Below are 23,189 nucleotides of genomic sequence, written 5' to 3'. Positions count from 1 at the left end.
CAGCCTCCTCCAGGGGGTATTGAGGACCCATCACCTAGGGAAGCTCTACTAGGATAGAGAAATGAGGTCACTGTTTGGAAGAGGTGCAGCACAAAAGCAAGAGCATGGTCTTCAGACTCAAGCAGACCACACTCCCCACAGCTTCTTGCCTATGCTCCTCACCTGAGAGGGGTCCTACCTGCTCTAGTCACAAGCCCACAGATGGCACCTTTTTGAGAGTTTAGAGACATTGTTTGGTGACCTAGAAGTGGAGGTCAAAGCAGGCATTTTAGTTTCAGCCCAGAGATTGGAGTGCTCGCTCTAGACAGGACAAAGGCCCCCAAAGGCAGAATTGAGTGGCAAGTGTGGAGAGTGCACCAGCAGTAGGTGCTGGAATTAGACTCTCTCCCATCTCAGGACAGAAACAGGAGAGTAGCTGAAGCCAAGGTTTCTCCCAGGCACCAAGACTTGCAGCCAGAGACAGCTTTGTGACCTGGAACCAGTCTATGTATGCCATTACCGGATGCCCCAGCCTGCTCCCTTGGTCAGTTGGGGGACAGTGGCCTATCAGCTGAGGAGCAAGAGGGAGGTAGAACCCACTCCCCTGGAGATCTAACCTCAAGCACAGTCTACCCTTAAAGAAGTGAGAAGCACAGCCCATCAAAGTCCCCACTGAGTCAAAGAAAATGTGAGTGTGGTGCCAGCTGCCAAAGGGAGCACCACCAAAGCCTGGAAATGGACCTGGAGGGGGGATAATATATCATCCTCCACCAACCTCCTCAGTGCACTGTTGTGGACACAGCAGTGGCTCTTTCTGTTGGGGCTCAGGGAGCATGGGCTGAGAGAAACCACTTCTCAGGCTTCTCTAGTGAATCCATCCCCAGTGAAGACAAATGCACACTGGGAGGTGGTGCTTTTCACGCTTCTCCCTTGTCTCTGTCCCTGCACCTAACTGCAGGCTCTTACTCTTAAGCCACTTACTAGACTGCAGCCTGAATTTCATCACCAAACAAAAATTACATTGCTACAATAAGCAATGTGTGAGAAACCATAGCACGAAACTGTGTGCAACCATGGAACTCATACAGAGCCTTGGTGCCCTGAAAGCTCCCAGAAATGAAGCAGTTGCTTAACACAATATATACCACTGTCATACCCCAAGGGGAAAAAAGAATTAAAAAATCAAGAAGCCTTATCCAAACCTATCCAAATGATAGACACACACACACACACACACACACACACACACACCATATATATATATATATATATATATATATATATATATATATATATATATATGAGGAGTGCTGGCTCTCTCAGATGAGAGAGAACCAGTGCAAAAAAGCACTGCAATAAAAAATCCAGAGTGTTCTGTCGCCTCCAGGAGACCCCACTAGCTCCCAAGCAATGGATCTGAGCCAGAATGAAATGTCTGAAATGACAAACATAGAATTCAGGATATGGATGGCAAAGACCAATACCCAACAACATCATGAGCAAGTTGAATTCCAATATAAAGAAGCCAGAAAAACAATCCAAGATTTGAAAGACAATATGGCTATATTAAGAAAAAATGAAACAGGGCTCTGGAATTGAAAAATTCACTGCAGGAATTTCAAAATATAGTAGGAAGCTTTAACAACAGACTAGATCAAGCATAATAAAGTGTTTCAGAACTCTAAGATAGGTCCTTTGAATCAACCCAAATTTGTTTGTTTGAATCAAAAAAAATAAAGAAAAAAGAATTTTAAAAAATGAACTAAGCCTTCAAGAAATACGGGATTATGTAATGTGACCAAATACATGACTTTTTAGCATTCTCAAGAGAGAAGAGACAGTAAGCAACCTGGAAAATATATTTGAGGACATAATTCAGGAAAATTTCCCCAATCTTGCTAGAGAGGTCAATAGGCAGATACAAGAAATCTAGGGAATTCCTGTGAAATACTATACAACAGGGGTTCCTAACTCCTGGGGCCATGACTGGTACCAGTCCATGGCCTGTTGAAAACTGGGTCATACAGCAGGAGATGAGCAGGAGGTGAACAAGCACTGCCACGGGAGCTCCGCCTCCTGTCAGAGCAGCAGTGGCATTAGATTCTCATAGGAGTGTGAACTCCATTGTGAGCTGTGCATGTGAGGAATCTAGGTTGCACACTCCTTATGAGATGGAACAGTTTCATCCTGAAACCATCCCTGCCACCCCAGTTCCTGGAAAAACTGTCTTCCACAAAACTGGTCCCTGGTGCCAAAAAGGTTGAGAACTGCTGCTATACAAGACAACCATCTCAAAGGCACATAGTCATCAGACTATCCAAGGTCAATGTGAAAGAAAAAAATCTTAAAGGCAGCTAGATAAAAAGGGTCATATTACCTATAAAGGGTAATACTATAATATTACCCTTTCATAGTATTAGTGTGAAAACCATCAGACTAAGAACAGACTTCTCAGCAGAAACCCTGCCAGCCAGAAGAGATTGGGGACCATTTTTGGCATTCTTGAAGAAAAGACACCCCAGCCAAGAATTTCATTTCCTGCCAAAGAAAGCTTCATAAACAAAGGAAAAATAAAGTCTTTCCCAGAGAAGCAATTGCTAAGGGGATTCATCACTACCAGACCAGTACTACAAAAAATGCTTAAGGGAGTTCTAAACATGGAAACAAATGTGTATTTGTCTGTTTTCACGCTTCTGATAAAGACATAACTGAGACTGGGCAATTTACAAAAGAAAGAGGTTTAATGGACTTACATTTCCACATGGGGAAGCCTGACAATCATGGCAAAAGGCAAAGAGAAGCAAGTCACATCCTGCATGGATGGTAGCAGGCAAAGAGAGAGGGCTTGTGGAGGGAGATTCCTCTTTATGAACCCATCAGATCTCATGAGACTTATTCACTATCATGAGAACAGCAAGGGAAAGACCTGCCCCTACAATTCAATTACCTCCCTCCAGATCCTTCCCATAACACAAGGGAATTCAAGATGAGATCTGGGTGGGGACACAGCCAAACCATATCAGAATGATACTTGCTACCACAAAAGTATGTGTAAGCACATAGCCCATGGACCCTATAAAGCAGTGACAGAACTGAGACTAGCCAACAACACTACAACAGGAACAAAATCTCACAAAGCACCATTAACCTTGAGCGTCAATAGTCTAAATGCTCCACTTAAAATAGAGTGGCAAATTGGATAAAAAAAACAAGACTCATCCTTTTGCTATCTTCAAGAGACCCACCTCCATGTAATGACACCCACAGACTCAATGTAAAGAGACGGCAAAAGATCTACTGCACAAATGGAAAACATAAGATAGCAGGGAGTCGCTAGTCTTATATCACATAAAATAGGCTTCAAACCAACAAAAGTAGAAAAAGACAAAGAACAGTATTACATAATGATAAAGCTGTTCAACTCAACAAGAACACTTAACTATCCCAAATATATATACAATTAACATTGGAGCATTCAGATTTATAATACTATTATTTCTAGACCTGAGAAATGACTTTGACAGTCATGAAATAATAGTGGGGGACTTCAATATCCCACTGACAGCAATAGACAGATAATCAATGCAGAAAAATAACAAAGAAATTCTGGACTTAAATTTGGTACTCGACCAATCAGACTTAATAGATATCTACAGAATACTCTACTCAACAACCACATAGTATACATTCTTCTCATCTGCACATGGAACATACTGTAAGACTGACCATGTGCTTGGTCATACAGCAAGTCTCAACAAATTCAAAAAAATCAAAATTATAATCAAAAATCAAAATGGAATAAAAACAGAAATCAATTCCAAAGGAACTCTTAAAACTACCCAAATACATGGAAACTAAACAACTTGCTCCTGAATGACTTTTAGGTAAACAACAAAATTAAGGCAGAAATTTTAAAAAATTCTTTGAAACAAATGAAGATAGAGACACGACATACTAAAACCTCTGGGATGCATCAAAAGCAGTGTTAAGCGGAAAGTTTATAGTTCTAAATGCCTATATCAAGAAGATAGAAAGATCTGAAATTAACAGCCTAAGATCAGAGCTAAAGGAACTAGGAAAAAACAAACTAAATCCAAAGCTAGCAGAAGAAAAGACATAGCAAAAATCAGGGCAGAACTAAATGAAACTGAGACCAAAAATACTGATTCTTCCAGTTCATAAGCACGGAATGCTTTTCTGTTTGTGTTGTCTATGATTTATTTAAGTAGTATTTAATAGTTCTTCTCATAGAGATCTTTTACCTGCTTGGTTAGATGTATTCCTAGGTATTTTATTTTTGTGTGTGTGTGGCTACTGTAAATGAAATTGCATTTCTCTATGGTACTCTCTATGGTCAAGTACCATAGAGAGGATCAACAAAACAAAAGGTTCAATCTTTGAAAAGGATAAATAAGATCGATAGGACCACTAGCTAGATTAACAAAGGAGAGAGAAGCTCCAAATAAGCACAACCAGAAGTGACAAAGGCAATATCACAACCAATCCCACAGAAATACAAAAGATCCTCAGAGACTATTATGAACATCTCTATGTGCACAAACTAGAAAATCTAGAAGAAATTGATAAATTTCTGGAAACACATAACCTCCCAGGATTGAATCAGGAAGAAAAAGAAATCCTGAACAAACCAATAGTGAGTAATGGAATTGAACCAGTAATAAAAAACCTGTCAACCAACAAAAGCCCTGGACCAGATGGATTCACAGCCAAATTCTACCAGATGTACAAAGAAAAGCTGGTACCAATCCTACTGAAACTATTTTTAAAAATTTGAGGAGGAGGGACTCCTCCTTAACTCATTCTACTAAATCGGCACCATTATGATACCAAAATCTGGCAAAGACACAACAAAAAAAGAAAACTACAGATCAATACCCTGATGAACATGGATGCAAAAATCCTCAGCAAAATACTAGGAAACTAAATCCAGCAGCACATCAAAAAGTTAATTCACTGTGATCAAGTGGGCTTTATTCCTGGGATGCAAGGATGGTTCAACATGTGCAAATCAAAAAATGTAATTCACCATATAAACAGAATAAAAAACAAAAACCATGTTATCATCTCAATAGATGCAGAAAAAGTAGTCAATACAATCCAAAACCTCTTTATAATGAAAACCCTCAACAAACTGGGAATTGAAGGAACACACCTCAAAATAATAAAAGCCATCTATGACAGACACACAGCCAACATCCTACTGAATGGACAAGAGGTGGAAACACTCCCCCTAAGGACTAGAACAAAACAAAGATGTTCACTCTCATCACTCCTATTCAACATAGTAATGGAAGTTCTAATCAAAGTAATCAGACAAGAGAAAGAAACAAAGAGTATCCAAATAGGAAAGGAAGAAGTCAAACTATCTCTTTGCTGATGATATTATTCTATATCTAAAAAACCGTAAAGACCAAAAGTCTCCTAGATTTGATGACTTCAGGAAAGTCTCAGGATACAAAATCAACATACAAAAATCAGTAACATTTCTATACACCAATAATGTGCAAACTGAGAGCCAAATCAAGAATGCAATTTCATTTACAGTAGCCACACACACAAAAATAAAATACCTAGGAATACATCTAACCAAGCAGGTAAAAGACCTCTACGAGAAGAACTATTAAATACTACTTAAATAAATCATAGACAACATAAACAGAAAAGCATTTCATGCTTATGAACTGGAAGAATCAGTATCATTAAAATGTGCATCCTTCCCAAGGCAATATACATATTCAACACTATTCCTTTCAAGTTACCAATGTCATTTTTTTTTTCTCACAGAATTAGAAAAAACTGCTCTAAAATTCACATGGAACCAAAAAAACAGCCCAAATAGCCAAGGCAATCCTGCACAAAAAGAATAAATCTGGAGGCAATCACATTATCCAACTTCAAAGTACACTACGAGGTTACAGTAACCAAAACAGCATGGTACTGGTACAAAAACAGATAAATACACCAATGGAACAGAATAGAAACTTTGAAATGAAGCCACACACCTAAAACTAACTGGTCTTTGACAAAGTCAACAAAAACAAACAATAGGGAAAGAATACCCTATTTAATAAATGATATGAGAAAATTGGCTAACTATATGCAGAAGAATGAAACTGGACCCCTACCTCTCACCATATACAAAAAATAACTCAAGATGAATTAAAGATTTAAATGTAAGACCTTAAACTATAAAAATCCTAGAAGAAAATCTAGAAAATACCCTCTTAGATATTGACCTAGGCAAATCATTTATGCTAAGCCCTCAAAAGCAAATGCAACAAAAACAAAAATTGACAATTGGGGTCTAATTAAATGAAAGAGTTTCTGCACAGCAAAAGAAACTATGAACAGTGTAAACAGACAACCTACTGGATGGGAGAAAATATTTGCAAACTATGCATCTGACAAAGAACTAATATCCAGAATCTATGAGGTACTTAAATCAACAAGCAAAAAGCAAATAACTTCATTAAAAAGTGGGCAAAGGACATGAACAGATGGTTCTCAAAGGAAGACATCCAAGTGACCAAGAAACATGAAAAAATGTTCAACATCACTAATCATCGAAGAAATGCAAACCAAAACCACAAAGAAATACCATCTCACACCAGTCAGTATGGTTATTTTTTTTAAAAAGTCACAAAATAACAGATGGTGAGGTTGGGGAGAAAAGGGAACGCTTACACACTGTTGGCGGGAATGCCAATTAGTTTAGCCCCTGAGGAAAACAGCTTGGAGATTCTCAAAGAACTAAAAATAGAATTACCATTCCACCCAGAAATCCCTTTACTGGTTATAAATCCAAAGGAAAATAAATTGTTCTACCAAAAAAGACACCTGCACTCATATGTTTATCACAGCACCATTCACAATAGCAAAGACATGGAATCAACCCAGGTGTCCATCAACAGTAGATTGGATAAAGAAACTATGGTACATATACACCATGGAATACTACAGAGCCATTAAAAAGAACAAAATCATGGCCTTTGCAGCAACATGAATGCAGCTGAAGTCCATTATCCTAAGTGAATTAATGCACAAACAGAAAACTATATACCACATGTTCTCACTAATAAGTAGTAGCTCAACATTGAGTACACATGGACACAAAGATGGGAACAATAAATACTTGGGATTCCAAAACTGGGGGTGGGGATACAGAAGGGTCCAAAACTGGGCAGGGGGTAATGGTGGTGGGTGAAAGGGTTAAAAAACTATCTACCACTGGGTAGTATGTTCACTACTTGGATAGTGGGATCACCAGAAACCAAAACCTCAGCATCATGTAACATACCCATGTAACAAACCTGCACACATACCCCCAAATTCTAAAATTTAATAAAACAAACAACGGCAAAAAGAGTATGGGCTTGATGACTGCCAGGCTTGAGCTGCAATTCTAACTCCAATTAGCTTAATGGATCATGGGCAAATTATTTAACCTATCTTGGCCTCAGTACCTAAGTGGGATACATGTAAAGGCGTTAGCACATACTTGGCAGATGAGACAATAAATTGGGATGGTTATTATATTTTATGCTGGCACCAGTGGTATCTGCAGAGGCTGAGAGACCTCTACAATCAGGGCCTGGGGGAGAGAAAAAAAGGGGAATGGGCTATGAAATATATAGGAAAAGCTTCAGAGGGACAAAGAAGGAAAGATGTCTCCGCAGATACCATCTTTTAGCCAAGGCTTTAAGAATATACAGCAATAGGCCAGCTGTGATGGCTCATGCCTGTAATCCCAGGACTTTGGGAGGTCAAAGTGGGTGGATCACTTGAGGTCAGGAGTTCAAGACCAGCCTGGCCGAGATAGTGAAACCCTGTCTCCACTAAAAATGCAAAAAATTAGCCGGGCGTGGTGGTGGGCGCCTGTAATCCCAGCTACTCGGGAGGGTGAGGCAGGAGAATTGCTTGAACCCAGGAGGTGGAGGTTGCAGTGAGCCAAGATCGTGCCACTGCACTCCAGCCTGGGCGACAGAGGGAGACTCTGTCTCAGAAAAGAAGAACAAAAGAATACATAGCAGTAATAAGATGGAGGGATATGCCCAGTATTGGTTGGCAGATTTGTATATTTTTGTTGGTTGGTTGGTTGGTTGGTTGGTTGGTCGGTTGACTGACTGACTCATTCAATTATTGAACATTTGCTTTGTACCAAGCTCTAAAAAAGCTGATCAAGACAGAGAAGTGTGGCCAGGTAGGGTGGCTCATGTCTGTAATCCCAGCACTTTGGGAGGCCGAGGCAGGTGGAACACCTGAGGTCAGGAGTTTGAGACCAGCCTGGCCAACATGGAGAAACCCCGTCTCTACTAAAAATACAAAATTAGCCCTGCACAGTGGCGCACGCCTGTAATTCCAGCTACTCAGAAGACTGAGTTGGGAGAATCACTTGAAACCGGGAGGCAGAGGTTGCAGTAAGCCAAGATCACGCCATTGCACTCCAGCCTGGGCAACAAGAGCGAGATTCCATCTCGGGAAAAAAAAGTTAACTGGAAATACAATGAGAACTACAAAGAGGTGATTGTTGCTAATTGAATTAAAAGACAAGGGGCTTCATCTAGACTAGAGAGATTAAAGAGAAGCTATATGGAGCAGGGTCCCATTATGAATTCAAAATTTCAATATAGAAATCTAAGTTAAGCACAGGCAGGGTAAGGACCATTAAGTGACATTAGTAAGAAGTAAACTGCCAACGACAAGGTTTGCAAAGAGATAAACCAAAACAGCGTGGACCTCTGACATATATTACCAGATACGGTCTGCATGGACATTTGGTCTGGGATAGATTCTATATGTGAGCTCATATGCAGGTATTCAAATCCCCCTTGGAAATGGAGGAGAACTAACATTTCTTTTCATTAATCTAACATCTTATAAGGTAATTATTGTTATCAGAGGAGAGGCAGCCTGGGTTCAAATCCTGACTCTGCTTACCAAAAGCAAAGGCTACAACAATAAAAACCTCCATAACTTACTGCAAAATTTATAAGGACATGCTCAAAACCACAGGGCACATTTTTAAGAGTAGAAGGAACACTTAAATAGGAAAAAGGAAGCCCAAACAACATGGTAGATGAGTTAGAAATGTGAAATTTGACTGGGCCAAAGAAAGAATGAGAAAGTAACTTGCAAGGAGGAACTTTGAAGCTAGTTAGAAAACATCCTTTGACAGCCTTCTAACATTAGCACAAGCGAAACGCACTTTGAAAATATGACTGGCTATTCACTAGAAAATGAGTGGGCCACTGGGCATTTGTAAGAGGTGGGAGGGGAGCTGAGTTGAGGAAGATGTTTAGAAATTGGGGAGACCCTGCCAGTAATCTCTGTTTGGGACTTTACTGAGGACCAGGTGACAGAGATTCCCACTGCTAGAGTATATTTTGGCTTCTTGATGTTTCAGAGGCAAGACCTACCTGTTTGCTCCACAGGTCAGTGATCATTTGAGCTGGAAGAGATACTAAAGAACATCTAGACCATGCTTCCTAAATGTGCTCTGTAAAACACTAGCTCTGGTGGATTTTAACAGGTATTTCATAATAGATAATACTTACAGATATAATTCAAAATTTTAGGGAACACATGAATGAGAAATCTTGGGTTAAACATCTAAGACAACAAGAAGCCAATTTGCTCGCTTGAGGATGAACTTCTGATCTAGGATCCATTAGCACTACCCTTATTATGCCTCAATTACATACACCTAAGAAAATATTATTAAGGATGCTACTCTCCTCCAAAAGACTGCACTAACCTTATATTCTTCTAAACTAGGCCAGATCTTTTCTAATTTGTGGTAAACACTATATGTAACAGTACATCAAGTAACTTGATGAGTATTAAAAGATAAATTACAACTTTCCTCCTCCTTCCTCTCTTCCACGCCTGACTCTACCATTCCCTCCATTCATTCTGCTATAGGAGGAATCAGATCCATTTTGAATCCAACAGAGCCATTCTTCACCAAACCTCACTGATGAAACACCTGGATCTCTGGGGCTACTTGAGGGGGCCAGCCTCAAATTTTAGAATTTTCTGTTCAGGAGATTTCTAGATGTTAAAATTCAGCCTACTACTTCTTTTAAAAAACTTTTAGCACCTAATGGGATCTAAGTCCCAGAAAAGCTAAGCAATACATTTGATGATTTTATTGTCATCATCCTTATCATTATCAACATCTTCTTTATCATAATGATAGCCATACAAACATTGAGAATTTGCTATGTCAAAGCATGCTACTGAGGCCTCTATTTCATTCCTGAATAAAGTAGGGCCTAGAGAGGTTAGGTAACTGGCCTGAGGTCACTAAATAGGGCCAGGATTTGAACTCAAATACTCTGACTGCAGGATCCAGATTTTAAACCACCAATCTAGTACCTCCACATGATTATTCTACCAGCCAAACCATTATGGCTCCTATTCTTCTTTGCTCTGCTGCCCCCACTGCTATGAATAATGGAAGGGAAGTAACACAGCTGTATACTACCACATGTGAGGCAATGTGCCTGGCACTTTCTCACTCTTTCCCATCACTACCATTTGGGGTAGGCAGTGTAGATCCACGGAAGACGACAAGGTGTACTTGTTAAATGCCCACCCATCCTGACCCCCTGCCCCAGCTAGCAAATGGCAGAGCCTGGATGTGAAGATCTAGCTTTAAAGCCCACATTCATTCTAGAACTTCATTAAACTTCACTAAAACTTCCTTAAAAATAGCCAGACATAGCCTGACAGACTACAGTTTAAGCTAATTCATACATAATGAAGCATGGAGCACTTTTATTCCACCTCCAGCATCAAGATGGGGTTCTGCTAAATGTTTCTTGGGGTACTGGGGAACAGCTGAGGACCCCTGAAAGACTGCACAGGTCCCTAACATCACTCACTGATCCTCTTGAGGAAAACGGAAATTGATTTTGATTTACGGTTTGTTGTTCTGAAAGAATTATGGTCATGTCACTCACATCATCTCTCCCCTTCCCCCGACTCCTAATTCCAACACCATGATTTTATTATCTTTTTGGCTTGACAGACTAATAGATGATTTTAATTTCACAGAAGCCCACATATGGAGGGATGACAAGGAAAATATGGGCTATGCAGAGATCATTTTTAAAACTTAGGCTATGATGATTCAGGGCGGAAGTGGATGACATTTTTAAGTACCTAGCTTTATGGTCTTTCTTTCCATCTTACCAACCTTCCACAGGAATTTGTTCAGGGAGAAAATTGAAAAGCTTTCCACTGCCACTTATGAGCAGAGCTTTCTCCAAGCATTCAATGCTTTCATCTTCTCTTCTCCAGAATAAAATGCTCTTTGGTTAAAGTGGGCTAGAAATGTACATATGGTATTCAAGACAGTTCACTATGGCAACCTCAGTTTTAGAAAACAGGCATTAGGCTAGGGCCCAGCTTTGAATACATCAGTAACTATAGTCCCAAGCTCCCTCCCAAACTCACTAAGTTGGGGCTTTAACCAAACTAAAAAAAAAAAAAAAATTCATCCTGGAACAAATTAATATAAACAAACACTGCACAAAACAAACTCAATACACAACAATATTGGCTTTAAAAATAAAGCCCTACACACAGAATGAGAACCGCCCTCCCAATTACCTACGTGCCAATTATCCCATGCACTGACTGCTGTTAATTACGTAATTGCTTGTCTGCAGTACATCATTTAATTGTGGTACATTGCTTCTACTGTCCTAATGATCAGAAGGAGAATGTAATTCCCTAGGACCTGGGGAGTGAAACCTTCTCTCAGATTGAAAGGAAAGTACAGCCCAAGTGAAACACTGAGTAAAGAAATAAGGCTGGTTATAAACCAAGGGCAACAAAGTGTGAATTCAGAACCTCCAAGACTGGAGGTGGAAGTAGGGGATGGGCAGTGGGGAGGAGAAAGGGAAAAATATGTATTGAGTGGTTCCTACAGGTACTGTGTCACTTTTTCTTTTTGTTTGTTTTACTGTATGTAAACTTCTCAATAAACCTAATTAGGGCAGCCATAAAAAAGAATGAGCTTGTGTCCTTTGCAGGGACATAGATGAAGCTGGAAACCATCATCCTCAGCAGACTAACACAGGAACAGAAAACCAAACACCAAATGTTCTCATTCATAAGTGGGAGTTGAACAATGAGAACACATGGACACAGGGAGGGGAACATCACACACTGGGGCCTGTTGGGAGGTGGGGGCCAAGGGGAGGGAGAGCATTTGGACAAAAACCTAATGCACGTGGGGCTTAAAACCTAGATGATGGGTCGTAGGTGCAGCGAACCACCATGGCACATGTATATACCTAGGTAACAAACCTGCACGTTCCGCACATGTATTTTAGAACTTAAAATAAATACATAAAAATATAAAAAACCTAACTAGGAAGGACTTATACTGCCCCTTCTCACAGATAAGGAAACTGAGGCTCTGAATAGTTAAGTAACTTGCCCAAAGGCACATAGCTGGTCAGCAGTCAAATCAGTATTCAAACCTAGTCCTTAGACTCAAAGCACTGCCCTTTCTGGTGAGTTACTAACAGCATGGCTGGGTTAACCCGCTGCCTAACCAAAGCGAAACATGTCATGCTTCCCACACCCAGCACACCCAGCTACCTGCTGTGTCTCTGTCACTACGAGGCGGAAATTTGTCACATCTCCCAACCTGGGGTATTACTGTGGTTTTACCATACATGTTTCTGAGTGTACTGGCAGTGGCAAAGGCCACTGGAGAAAGATATTTAGGAGACAACCCAAGCCTCCCCTGAAAAGTTAACAGAGTAGAATGCAGAAGCCAAAGAATACCAATATGGGAACAGCTGAGAGCCACACTTCACTGAGGCTGCCACAGAATGTGACACTGCTGAGCCACAAGAGCACATGCCAGGTTTGGAATCTGCCACTTACTAACCAGGCAACCTTGGAAAAGGGGTTTTCTTCCTCACAGGGTCCTAGTTTATTCAACTGAGAAATGGGAATGATCGGTAATGTCATGAGGCTGTTCCAAAGATGTAGTAAGCTGACATACACATACTGATACAGTGACGTAGCTTGCACAATATCTGGAGTTGGTAATAACTTACTGTTTATAGTCTGCAAAGCTCTGATTACAGATACAAGATGAAACCAGGCCTGGAGGAAAATGCACGTAGACCTGGCACCCTAGAGAGCCAAGGATTTGATGAGGAAGGCTCTAATTCCCCTTCTTTTCATGAATAGCCACAAGCCACCTCCCTCAGAAGAAACAATAATGCTATGCTTTTGTTTTGTGCTTCCCTCTAGACTCCCTGTTAACTGACCTAAGATCTCAAAATAGCCTGATTTTTCCCTCCAAGAATGGAACTGGCCAAAACAGTGGGCAATTGCTGACCTCTTCACTGGCAGGAGCTGAAGAGGCAGCAAGACCAGCAATGGATTCCACTTCTCAGAGTGACTGATCCCTCCTTTGCTGCAAGAGGTGCAGAGAACCTACGGATAACACCTACCCCACAGAACACTGTGCAGGCAGGGCAATAACCCTGCGTGAACAAAGGCAGAGGAACTGCCTTCTTTTTACTTTTCAAAAGGCACAGGATAATAAAGTATAGGGTATTTTCTATACCTATGGAACAAAATATAGTGGATGGAACAAAATAACAATAACACACAAATGAATTGAGCACTTGCTATGTAGCTTTGCACTCATGTGAGCTTTGCAAATATTACCTTATTTAATGCTTGCAACTACCCTACAAGTTAGACATTTTCATCATCCCTATTTTACAGAAAAGGAAACATTTTTAGCTTATCAAGAATTATAGAAGCAATAAGTGGCAGAAGCAGGACCCAGACCAAAGTCTCACCTGGCTCAGACCTCACAAGCAAGAAAAGCTAAAGGTCAAAATGCTGGATTTGCCTCCAGGTTCTGCCTCTTTCATCCTTGTCTGTGCCCTCATGTGGCTTTGGAGGAAATGGAGGAAATCAACAGTTTCTTTCTGAGTTGGGTTCCAAGAGCAGAGCTGAGAGCTAGGTGATGTTCATACCCTTGGATTTAGGGGAAAAGGGATGTGGCTTAGAATACAGAGGCTAGAGTAGGACAGGAAGCTGTGATCAGGAAGACTTTAATCAAGGTGTCACTTCTAGCTCCAATTCTTTCATTATCAACCCAGCTCTGTGACCTTTCTATAAAACGTGAAATGAGGATGTTAGGGAAGTAGGGAAGAGACTGAATGGTTACCAAGTCATCTTGCAGCTCAGAGTCTTTACTGCACATTGGAGAAGATCTGCAAGATCAAGCAACTCCCCAGACAGACGTCAAAGGCACTCTGTTGTCAAAAATCTTAGGAAATAAAAACACTTAATTTTGCCAAGATAGAAACAGCTACAACAATACACTTCACTTTACCAGGAAAAAAAATAGCTACAAGAATAATTCATGCATGTAATGTTCTTGTCTTCCATGCCCTACGTAACTACAAATTAATTCTCAGAAGGACACAACAAGAGACTACAATGGCAATACCAAAATGACAAGCCTTTTTTTTTTTTTTTTTTTTTTTCCAAAAAAGAATGGCTACCTCTTTACACAAAGGCTTTCACTAAAATTCCTCTGGATCCATACCAGACTCATACATAGTCACTCAGAGCTGGAAGGAAATTTGAAGGTCAGTTAGTCTGACTCTCCAACAGTTGCCTAAATCCCTTCCACAATGTTTCTGAGTATGGGTACCTAGGAGATGCCTAAGTACCCTCATAATAATGAACTTGATACACTCAAAGCAGCCTATTTCATTTTTTTGGGAGTTCTGATTTTTTTTCAAAAGACTTTTATAGTGTGCCAAAATCTGTCTATAATTTTGGTTCTTCCTCTGTACCCTGTGGCTACAAAAACTCCTCCACAACAGCCCTTCAAAAATGTAGCCTCTGAGTCTTCTCTTCTGCAGAGCTATCACTCTGTACTTATAGAAAAAATCTGACCACTGAGGTGTCACTGTTTTTGTTGTCATTCTTGTGTTTTTTTTAAAGACAGATTTACTTGAGCCACAATTATTCCAAGAAGATTACTCCTCCAAATAACCCAAATTGCATATTTTTTCAACCTATATTATCAGCAACACTGAAAGCTGATTATAATCAACTTGCTTTCACAGAAAGAAGGAATACATCAAAAAATAGACTATAAGAGAATCCACTTGGCTAAATGTATCACCAGCAAGCATCCTATGTTCCCAACCAACAGATCAACCAGGAAGAACATTGGATGCACATTTCTCCACCACCGCCCACCCTCCACTAGAATTTAAATGGCCGGGTTTCAAACCACAGAACTATAAAAACCATCTCGCCACAATCTTGCATTTTATAATGTGGAAGTAGAGGCCCAGAGATCCCATCTGTTTCTCCTTGCCATCCTCAAACTTTTATTAATTCTAGGCACCCCACACTTGGTTATACACTGAGGATACTAAGGCACCAAGCCCTTGCCTTCACAGGTCTCTGTGCAGGGACCCACAAGATAGTCCAAGGGATTTAAAACGGGTTGAGGAATATTGCTGGGGTAGCCCAGTGACAGGCACTGGAACCTTGTACAAAGGACTTAGACGACAAAGGGTTGTTTCCTTTCTCCAGACTTTGTGCAAATTTCCCCTCCCAGTAGATCATCGGTCCCTTCTGTTTGGCAAACTCGTTCTTTGGACTCAGCTCAGGTATCACCCCTGACAGTTAATCCTTGACTCCCTTTAGCTGTCCGCCTCCTTTATGCTCCCATAATACCTTGTTCAAATCACAATCACTGTACTTACCATCTTCTACACAATTATCTTTCTTGTGTTAACTTTTCTGTTAGACTTTAGGTTCCTGGAGATAGGGAACTGAGTATCATTGGGTTTTATAAGTCTAGTCTAATTCAGTTGGTACAATACTGGGTTTGATGAATAAAAAAGTAAACATTTCAGCAGTTTTTAGGGCTAACAGGGGTTTGTCACATACAGAAAAGAATTCCAGGTTGGGAAAGCAGCAGGCAGAGACACAGCACTTTGAAGGGGTGTCATGTGCTTGGAGGACTGTGTGGAATTCTCATGGTGGCAATTCAGGGTGGGAAGGGTGGGCATATAGAGAAGTGGTTGAGGTTAGGGCTCAGGGGTTAAGTTTGGGCCAGATGTGGACAACCACATACACCATGCTGAAAGGTACAGATATTATCCTTTCGTCAGGTGGGAGAGTGACAGATCAGATTTTTAAGGTTAGTCAAGCAGCCATAACAAAGAAGCACTCCACTGAGGGCAGCCATGAGGCAGGAAGGTGAATTTGGAGCCCATTGCATGATCCAGCTAGGGCATGAGGAAGGTTTTTAATGAAGAGCTTTGTGTCCTGAGAATTCTGTGGGGGCCTTGAGGATGAAAGCAAAGTACTGACTTAGATTTGAGAGCTTAGATAGAACCAACAGGATCTGATGAGTAACACGAGGCTTCAGAGAGGGAAAAGCAGCATCAACGTTGATGCCAGGGTTTTCCAGGACAAATCAGACAATGTAAACAGGAACCATGAGACAAGAAGCAAGTTGGGGGAAAGATTATGAAGTCATTTTAGGAAAGATTCCTATGACAACCTTTCCATATGATTTCTCCAGGTGCAGAGCTATCTTATTGTTTAAACCAAAAGAGTTGGAGAGATGAAGTGCAAGAAAATCCGTCGTAAAAACCCCAAAAGTATGAGACCAATACTTTAATCCTCACAGAGACAGATGGAGCAGTTCTGATGATTTGAGAGTGGAAGAAACAACTTCAGGTAAAAAATCTTCTGGTTCTTAAACCACCAATCATTTCTCAACCAGTTTAGTTGGTAGTTGCATGCAAAATATTCTCTAGACAAACAAATTCCATGTCTCTCTTATTCTCTGGACCCAACTAAGTCATTTTCATATCTGTTAAAAAATTATCATTACTAGCTGACAGGCTAATGGCTTCACACTACTCAGCAAATCCCAGTCAACACAGAGAATTCAGTTTGTAGTAATTAAGTAGCCCCACAGAGCCATTTTGCTGACTAGCAACCTCATGCTTTACTCATCTTTTCAAAATGCTAGGAGGTCTAGATATTGATGAGGGGGGAAAAAAAAAAAGCCACATCCCTGCCCCCAGCACACACATGAATAAATCCCTTCTGCACCAAAATGGATCCATCTCCTAATCTAGCAACATCCCCTCTCTCCTCCATTTTATAGCAAAGCAGAGCAAACAACAAACAGAACCTCTTTAGAACCAATTACTCTACTTAAATAAACAGCAAAGGGACTTTTCTAGTCACAGTGATTATCCAAAGTGCACAGGGACTGTTCTTTGTAGAAAACAACTGAAACTTTTAGCTCACCCTCTTCCTCAGGTTGTATGTCAGAATCAGGTTCCGGGAGAAGGAATGGGAGAAGGCCGTGTAGAATTCCAGCACTTTCTGCAGGGCATCCCGTTTGATCACATGCAGATCACAGTAGGTCAAGGCCCTCACATTGGCACAGGACTGGGCAAGGGTGGCTTCCTTCCAGAACACATCTCCAAACACGTCTCCTTTTCCTAAGGAGAGAAGGTGGTCATGAGGAACATGTTTGCCAGGAGAGGTCTGCCCATCCAGCTGGCTTCCCTCTATTCCCCAGAATTGCTGTCCATTCAGCATTCTGCAGATTGGGCTCAGAAAAGGCAAACACTATTTTAACATGAACCTTAACAACGTGCAGTTTAAGAAATGTTTAAGTAGCAGTTAACACATGCCAAAGTTTAATCACTTTGAAATCATTTATGTCACCTCCTCAAAGGGTTATCTTGATCATCCTATCCAAAACAGGACACACATGCCCATTATTCTGTATCACACCCCTTTTCTCCCCCATAACACTAATCATAATCTTTCATTATATTACTTGTTCACTGGTTTATTGCATGTCTTTCAACTTGATAGCTCATGTGTCTTATTCATCCACATAACACAGTGCCTGCACAAGGTAGGAGCTCAACCAATATTTATAGGCAGAAGGAAAGAACGGAGGTAGACTGCGGTGGGTCTATACTAGTGTGACTGAGAGGTGAATATTTAATGGAGCATGTGGACTCTTCATCAGAAATCTAATGAGCAAGAGAGGTCTCTCTCTGGGATGATCCACATGGAAGAAGTCAGACAGAGTTCTTTCCTTACCACAGTGTGTCCACCACCCTAAGGTTTATGTTTGTATAGTGCCTCTTTCTCAGCCTCTCTCCCATACCTCCTTCCAGAACATGTTTCTTACCCTTGCTAAATGTCCTCCTGGTGGTATAAAAATATGGGCCCTATATAAATGGCATCTCCGGATCCTCTCTATCCCTAGCATTCCACAAGAATACATTTAATAAGTCAACAGAATAATGCTATGGACTGAATGTGTGTGCCCTTCCCCCTTAATTCATATGTTAAAATCCAAACCTCAGTGCAATGATATCAGGAAGTGAAGCCTTTGGGAGGTAATTAAGTCATGGGGGTGGAGCGTCTCATAAATGGGATTAATGTCCTTATAAAAGGGACTCCTAAGAGCGCTCCTGTGCTCTTTCTATCATGTGAGGATACAATGAGAAGTAGGCAGTCTGCAAACCAGAAGGGGGCCCTCACCAGAACCTGACAATACCAGCCCCTGGTCTCAGACTTCCAGCTTCCAGAACTGAAAAGAAATAAATTTCTGTCGTTTATAAGTTACCCAGTCTAAGGTATTTTGTTATAGAAGCCCAAATTAAGACAAGTACTAATCCCATATAGCCATATTCTGGGTCAAAACTTTATCAGTCGTCTTTAACCATCTGCTTTTCACACCTAGGGATATTCTTTCTACCGTTGCCAGCAAGCAACATTTTAACATATGTCAAATGCAAAGCCTAATTCATTTCTGGCATAGCCTCTGGTTATAAATAGTTTAAAATGTTGTTTATCTTGCCTCTAAATTTTCAGCACGATAAACACAAATTTGAATCCCCAGGGAGCCAACAAGGAGTACGCAGGAGAAGGGAAAAATGCTACCAAGGGTGAAAAGTAATGTATTCAAGGGAGTTGTCAGCCTGTGCATCCAGATCGGCCAAGCTCCACAGCTGAAATCAAAGGACCTGTAGCTCAGTGTGTTTAACAGGCCAGCTGTTTTCCTGATTAAAGCTAAGGAGGTAATTATACTTCCAAGTACATGGATAGAACTTGACTTTACCTCAAACATCAAAAAGTGTCCATTCTAAGTATGTAAGATATCTGTGGGCACAGCCTTCCCTAAGCACCTCCAAAATGTGAGCTGAAAAACATTTATACCAGACATACTACTTCACAGTTCTTTATGTGTTTGTGGTTCTAAGTTACGAAGATGGTTTTACTGAGTCAATGTGAATAGGATACATACTGGGGTAGTTTCTAGGCAAATATGTCTTTAAAACTGTGCTACTTAGATTCTCTAACTAAGTTCTTTTTTCAAACATCTGTAACATAGGTGGCTCATTTAGGGCTGGGGTCAGTAAAGGAGAATGTTTCTCTCTGTAGGATGCTAACTGGCTTCCATGGAAATAGGCTCATTTATTGTGTACTCCCCAGTACTCAGTTCTAACCAACAAGGCTGGCCAATTCATTTGTAAATATTATATGTATTAAGCATTATATAACCTCCCTACACTGCCCACAATGGCTTATGCACCCTTCATATTTGTGTCATCTTGTTCCTCAAGAGAATGTCCTTCCTCCAGAACATTATGGTAGGTAGTTAAAAATAGGCCCTACCCATTCTTTTCCCCGCAGTACACACATGCTGCAACTCCCATCAAGAGGTGAAGTCTAATTCCCTCCCCTTGAATCTGGGCTGGCCTTAGTCACTCACTGGCCTCAACCAATAGAATGTGGAAGAAGCGATGTTCTGGGATTTTGAGTCAAGGTCATAAGAAGCCTTGCAGCCTCCACCTGGATCTCTGAGAACACTCATTCTTGGGACTGTCCCTCTTGGAACCCAATCAACAAGTGAGAAGCACAAGCCACACAAGGGGTCATATGTATGTGCTGGGGCCCACAGCCCAGCTGAGCTCTCAGCTGACAGTCTCAACTGCCAGTCATGTCAAGAAGCCATCTTAGTTGTCCTCCCCAGTCCAGCCTTCAGATGACTACAGCCCCAGTCAATGCCTGACTGCACCCACATGTGGGAAGTGCAAGTGACAACCAACCAGCTGAGCTAAACAACCCACAGAATGGAAGAGACAATAATAAGTTTCTTAAGCCACTAAATGTAGGAGTGGTTTGCTACATAGCAATAGAGAGCCAGAATACACAGAATCATGGAGCTTGAGACCAGCCTGGGCAACAAAGCAAGACATCGCCTTTGCAAAAAATGAAAAACAGCTGGGCATGGTGGCATGCACCTGTAGTTCCAACTACTCACGAAGCTGAGATGGGAGGATTGCTTGAACTCAGGAGTCCAGAATTTTGAGACTGCAGTGAGCTATAATCGGGCACTCCAGCCTGGGCTACAGAGCAAGACCCTGTCTCAAAAAAAATTACCTGCTAGGTTATGTAATATTCCAGCAGAACATCACAAATCATCCCAACTCTGAGCTGGCATCCCCCTCTTCCTTCCCTGAAAGAACTATAGAAGACAGAGCAAGGGGTGGCTCTAAGAGGGGCAGATTTTCCTCTGGAAGCGTTTGAATATCTGTGAGAAAATGTAGAATGTATAAAACCTGCAGTCTCCTATTGGGATGAAATGTGTTATAAGCCAGCACTATTGAGAGTAGAAGCTAGCTGATAATCTTGCCTGATTTGTATTAAGATTACTTCATCTAAACAAGACCCAGTACATGAGTGTTACACTTCTCAGATGAATTTGGGAGTCATTTTTCTAATTACAAAAGAAACTATTAGGTAAAATAGTAGCACTGCATGTGCATGTAATTATAAATATATCTATAAAAATTCAGTTTATAAGCAACTCTTCAGGGGCATACCTATTGCATAAAACAAGGGGCAACCATATTGTGGTTGGAATACACCACGAAATAAATGCATCTGTAGAAATGACAATATTCCCATTATGAAACATTTTCCAATCACAGGTTTTGACAGAAAAAATAAATGGAGGGTAGTTCCTACTACAAAAAGTATTTCACGGTAAGATAATCATGATTAATCTGTAGGGTCTAAGAGTCTCAGTATTGTCATAACTTGAGTTGATTTTCAACCCAAATTGAAAATCATATAACTTTACTTCCTGTCAAGGCAGTAGTTTTGGTATAAATTATCTGTTAGTGAGATTTAAGAATGTAATATCAGAGGACCTGTCAGATCCAAAACAAACTCAGGACTATTCTGGCAAATGCAAAATGTTTTTATAACACACATAACTTGGGAGAACTGTCAAGGGGAAGGAGACAGAACATTTGGCAAGCTGCTCATAAGTCACACACAATGCTGGAAATAATAAGTTCCCAGGTCAGGTTTGCAAATCAGAAGCCCGGACAAGCACTACACCCACATTTGTTTCTCATTTGCCAGTGTATGAAATGATCATTCACTCAAGAACAAAAGGTACCCCAATGCACTCAGCAATCAAGCTACTGGAGGCAATCAGCCTATTGATTTATTTATTACACTGAGGCTCTGGGTGCAGAATGTTAAAACCTAATGTTCCAAGTCTCTAAAATACTAACATTCTAAGAGGACATTCTGAGCTGGGGGGAAAAAAAAGAGGGAAGTAAGGAAAGGCAGGCTAATTAAAACTCCAGGCGAACATCTCAGTAATAATTAATCCTCCTCCTCCTCCCCTCAATTATATGCAGCTGTCTTTACTGAACCTCCAATTCTGCAGTGGACTCTAAACAGCCCTATGGGGTACCAACATAGGACTGAAGAACATCCACAAAACATAGCTGGGAAGTGGGACACAGGGCTGAGGTGGCACAGGGCCAGGGAGGGGCACAGCACAGAAGAAAACCAAGTCCCTGCAGGCAATTTGGTTTAATGAAGGGCAAAGGCTAGAACAGCCAGCCACTTGAGGAAGCTGAAGGCGGGTGAGTGGGGTGAAATGGGATTACCAGGGTGAATTCAAGAGATGCTGGAACTCTGGGACCCTGGAAGGATCAATAGTCTTCCTGAGGTTAAAGAGTTACAGGGAAACAATTCTGATCTGAACTTTACAACTAAGTCTTGGAACCCTCGAGAGAAGGCGCTGTTTATTCAAAGACAGGCTCTGAGTGAGCTTGGCAGACCTGGGAGATCAGAAAAAAATGAAATTTCTGGCTGCTTGTCTTCACTATTCCCTATTATATGCTATTTTAAGGACAATCTCACAGTGTTATAATGTACTCCACAAAATATAATTCTAATATTAAACTCACTATCTGCTATTGAGATCATTATTTCTAGACCCAAACCAATTTAAACAAATTCATTCAGTCATTCATGCAACTTTTGCCAGGCACTGTTCTAGGGGCTGAGGTGTAACAGCAGAACAGCAGATACAGTGAGGGAAGGAGATGCAGGTGACTGTAATGTGTTAGGGCCTATAACAAGGGAGAGTCCAGGAGGGGTATCCAGCTCAAGTTCAAGGTTATAAGGGAAGTCTTCCAAGATTTGATGTCTGAGCCTCAACCTGAAGGATGAGTTCAAGTTAAGCAGCATAAAGCTGAAGCATGGAGATGATTCCAGGCAGAGGGATCAGCATGAGCAATGCCTTAAGGCACAAAGATCTGCCTCTTTAGCAAAACTGAAAAGCTATGGCCAGGCATGGTGGCTCACGCCTGTAATCCCAGCACTTTGGGAGGCTGAGGCGGGTGGATCATGAGGTCAGGAGATCAAGACCATCCTAGCTAACATGGTGAAACCCCATCTTTACTAAAAATGCAAAAAAAAAAAAAAAAAAAAAAAAAAAATTAGCCAAGTGTGGTGGTGGGTGCCTGCAGTCCCAGCTACTCGGGAGGCTGAGGCAGGAGAACGGCACGAACCCGGGAGATGGAGGTTGCAGTGAGCTGAGATTGTGCCTCTGCACTCCAGTCTGGGTGACAGAGTGAGACTCTGTCTCAAAACAAAACAAACAAAACAACAACAAAAAAAAAACTGAAAAGCCATTTGGAAGCCTCTGAACCACCCTGTATTTTGAATTATCTTTTCCTTCATTCGCCTGTAGAAATGAGAGTTATATTTTGTAATCCTTGGAGGAAAGTGCCTGGTTTCCTCATTTGGCA

General features: G+C 41.0%; 1 protein-coding gene across 2 annotated transcripts in view; it reads right to left on the bottom strand.

Moving 5' to 3' along the window:
- KCNH1 (potassium voltage-gated channel subfamily H member 1) overlaps positions 1-23,189 on the bottom strand; it is a 466,372-nt gene that overhangs the window by 79,479 nt on the left and 363,704 nt on the right. For both annotated transcript variants that reach the window (XM_010372506.2, XM_010372507.2), the window contains exon 10: positions 17,347-17,543. In XM_010372506.2, coding sequence (XP_010370808.1) covers positions 17,347-17,543 — 197 coding nt within the window. The remainder of the gene's footprint in view (positions 1-17,346; positions 17,544-23,189) is intronic.

This window comes from Rhinopithecus roxellana, chromosome 8, assembly GCF_007565055.1.
Source record: "Rhinopithecus roxellana isolate Shanxi Qingling chromosome 8, ASM756505v1, whole genome shotgun sequence".
NCBI classification, from domain to species: domain Eukaryota; kingdom Metazoa; phylum Chordata; class Mammalia; order Primates; family Cercopithecidae; genus Rhinopithecus; species Rhinopithecus roxellana.
The sequence above is the reverse complement of the archived record's forward strand: the minus strand, read 5'-3'. Positions and strand labels throughout refer to the sequence as shown.